Source organism: Octodon degus, unplaced genomic scaffold, assembly GCF_000260255.1.
Source record: "Octodon degus isolate 3935 unplaced genomic scaffold, OctDeg1.0 scaffold00197, whole genome shotgun sequence".
NCBI classification, from domain to species: domain Eukaryota; kingdom Metazoa; phylum Chordata; class Mammalia; order Rodentia; family Octodontidae; genus Octodon; species Octodon degus.
Genome location: NW_004524773.1, coordinates 2,210,302 through 2,213,108, shown reverse-complemented (window position 1 = coordinate 2,213,108; position 2,807 = coordinate 2,210,302). Strand labels below are relative to the sequence as shown.

General features: G+C 51.7%; 1 protein-coding gene across 1 annotated transcript in view; it reads left to right on the top strand.

Moving 5' to 3' along the window:
- The window catches only part of Relb (RELB proto-oncogene, NF-kB subunit), a 20,458-nt gene that overhangs the window by 13,384 nt on the left and 4,267 nt on the right, over positions 1-2,807 (top strand). The window contains 4 exon segments of the mRNA XM_023704505.1: positions 1,647-1,686; positions 1,688-1,938; positions 2,540-2,608; positions 2,719-2,796. Coding sequence (XP_023560273.1) covers positions 1,647-1,686; positions 1,688-1,938; positions 2,540-2,608; positions 2,719-2,796 — 438 coding nt within the window.

The following is a 2,807-nucleotide window of genomic DNA, read 5'->3' as shown; positions in this document are numbered from 1 at the left end:
GGATAAAATTTAAAAAGAAAAAGGAAACCAAGCTGGCAGTTGGTTCTCGGGCCCATTTGTCTCTGAGTAAGGAGTGCTCTCTGAGCTGGTGCTGGGGAAGAGGTACAGACAGTTCCAACTTAAGGTGATACAGGTTCCAACTTTTCAGCTCTGTGAATGTGCAGCAAGAGCAAGACATGCTCAGTAGAAAACTTTTGCTGCCAGGGACATAGCTCAGTGGCATAAGCGCCTGCCTGGCAAGCACAAGGGCCTGGGTTTGATCCCTGGTACCATATACTGTGCCAGCCCCAAAATCCTGAGTGTGCCATGCTGGCCACTGAAACTGGGCATAGTGGTGCACGCTTGTAATTCCAGTGCTGGGGAGGCTGAGACAGGAGGATCACTATGAATCCAAGCTGCATATGAAGACCCTGTACCAATACATAAATAAAAGATTAAAAAAAAATTTTTTTAGAAACCTCTTTATAAGTTAGTAAATTGCCTAGGCTGAGCTCAAACTTGTGATCTTCCTGCCTCAGCCTTTCACGGTACCAGGATTGCAGGCATGCACCACCATACCCAGCTAGAGACTGTATCTCGAACATTGATCTCCTGGGCTGTTGATATTTGGTACTCCCCCTTGCAGCCAGGCAGTCCCAGGGAACCACGGTACCTGGTCTTGAAATCACAAAGCCATAAGGAGAAACAGCCAACGTTAACATCGTACCGTGTTACTAAGAGATGATGTTGGGCAGGCTAGGTTTGGTGCATGCATTTCTGACTTAATGATATTGTAACTAGCATAAAGTTCATGGGATGTAACCTGATCATTAATCAGGGAGTGTCTATATATAAAAATGTGTAGGGCTGTGGAGGTAGCTTGGTGGTCTAAGCAACTGCCTGGCAAACACAAGGACCCTGCTTTGATCCCCAGTACTGCATGCTGTGCTGGCCCTGGGTGCTGAGCCAGATCATAATGAGTTTGAACTGTGTAGCGAGAAAATTTTTTTTTCTGTGGAACCGGGGATTGAACTCAGGCCCTTGTGCTTGCCAGGCAAGCGCTTATTCTACTGAGCTATCTCCCCGGCCCCTCGAGAAAATTTAAAAACAAAAAAAATGTAAAATAGCTGTGCTGGTTCTTATCTGTAATCACAGCATTTTGGGAGGCTGAGACAGGAGGACCACAGGTTCAGGCCCAGCCTGGACAATTGCGATTTAGGAAGACCTTGCCTCAAAATTAGCCACATTGGGCCAGCCAGATAGCTCAGCGGAGTACAGTGCCTGCTTAGGCAGGCTTAGCGACCTGGGTTTGATCTCCAGCATGCCATGTTGGCCCACCCCTGGGTCTCGCTGAGACAGCAACTGAGACTGGGTGTGATGCAGCCCACCTGTAATCCCAGCACTTGAGAGGCTGAAAACAGGAGGATCACGATGAGTCCAATCTGTGTAGTGAGACCCTATAGACCCCATACTAAATACATTTAAAAAAAGAAGAAGAAGAAAAAGAAAAGGAAACATAGAATAGCCCTGGAGATGTAGCTCAGTGATTGGGCCCTGGGTTCAATCCCAGGACTGCAGAAAAGAAGAAAAACATTCCATGCCTGACTCACCATAGGTCTCCAGTTGGTGGCCATGCCAATCTGCTTCTTCAGGGATGTTAGGGTTAGTTTCGGGGAGGCTAAGCGAGCTGGGTGTCTGTGATGCTAACGTCCTGGCCCCACTGCTGCCCCTGCTGTCCTGCAGAGGACATATCCGTGGTGTTCAGCACAGCCTCCTGGGAAGGCCGGGCCGACTTCTCCCAGGCTGATGTACACCGGCAGATCGCCATTGTCTTCAAGACGCCGCCCTACGAGGACCTGGAGATCCTGGAGCCTGTGACTGTCAATGTCTTCCTGCAGCGGCTCACCGATGGGGTCTGCAGCGAGCCACTGCCTTTCACCTACCTGCCCCGGGACCATGGTAACCTTGGCCAGGCCTTTGGCTGTGCTTGGGGCAGTGGCAACTGGGGTGGGGGTGGGGGTGGAGCCCAGCCTCAGAGCTCCCTAGAGTGGGGCTTCCCTGCCTGGGCCTCCTGTGTGAAACAGATGTAGGGCCTGCTCCTGGAGTAGGGTGGTGCTGGGAATCCATTGGTGACCAAGACAGCTCCCAGCCCTGTCTCCAGGAAGTTCACCGAGATGACCAGAGTGGGCAGGACTGGAATAGAGAGGTTCAAGGGACTTGATGGCCAAAGGAGGCAGCCTAGAGGTCAGGAAAGGCTTCCTGGAGGGGGAGCTACTGAACTGAGGACTGGAGGACGGCTGAGCCAGTCCTCTGGGGCATGGTGGAAGTTGAGGATGAGTGTTGTAAGCAGCCAGCAAGTGCAAAGGTCCTGAGATAGGATGGCACCTGAGGTGTTCTGGTGCCAATAACAGAGGTCAGAGTGGCTGGAATCAACATGGACTTTTATTTGCATTTTCTCAAAAGCCAGCTCAGCTATCTCCTAAGTAGTCTCTGACTGGTTACCGGTTAGTTACTGTTATTGATAGATCACTGCTTGTATGCCCCTGGCATTCCTGAACAGACACCTACGGCGTGGACAAGAAGCGGAAACGGGGGATGCCCGACGTCCTTGGGGAGCTGAACAGTTCCGGTGTGTTCCCCCTGCTCCTTTTGTACTGTCCTCAGGTCCCTGGGAGGGTGTAGCCAAGCCCCCACCTCACCCTGTGAAGGTGTCATCATCTCTGCCCTCCCTTTCCTTAGACCCCCATGGAATTGAGAGCAAACGGCGGAAGAAGAAGCCAGTCTTCCTGGACCACTTCCTGCCCAGCCATAGCTCAGGTGGGTCCTGG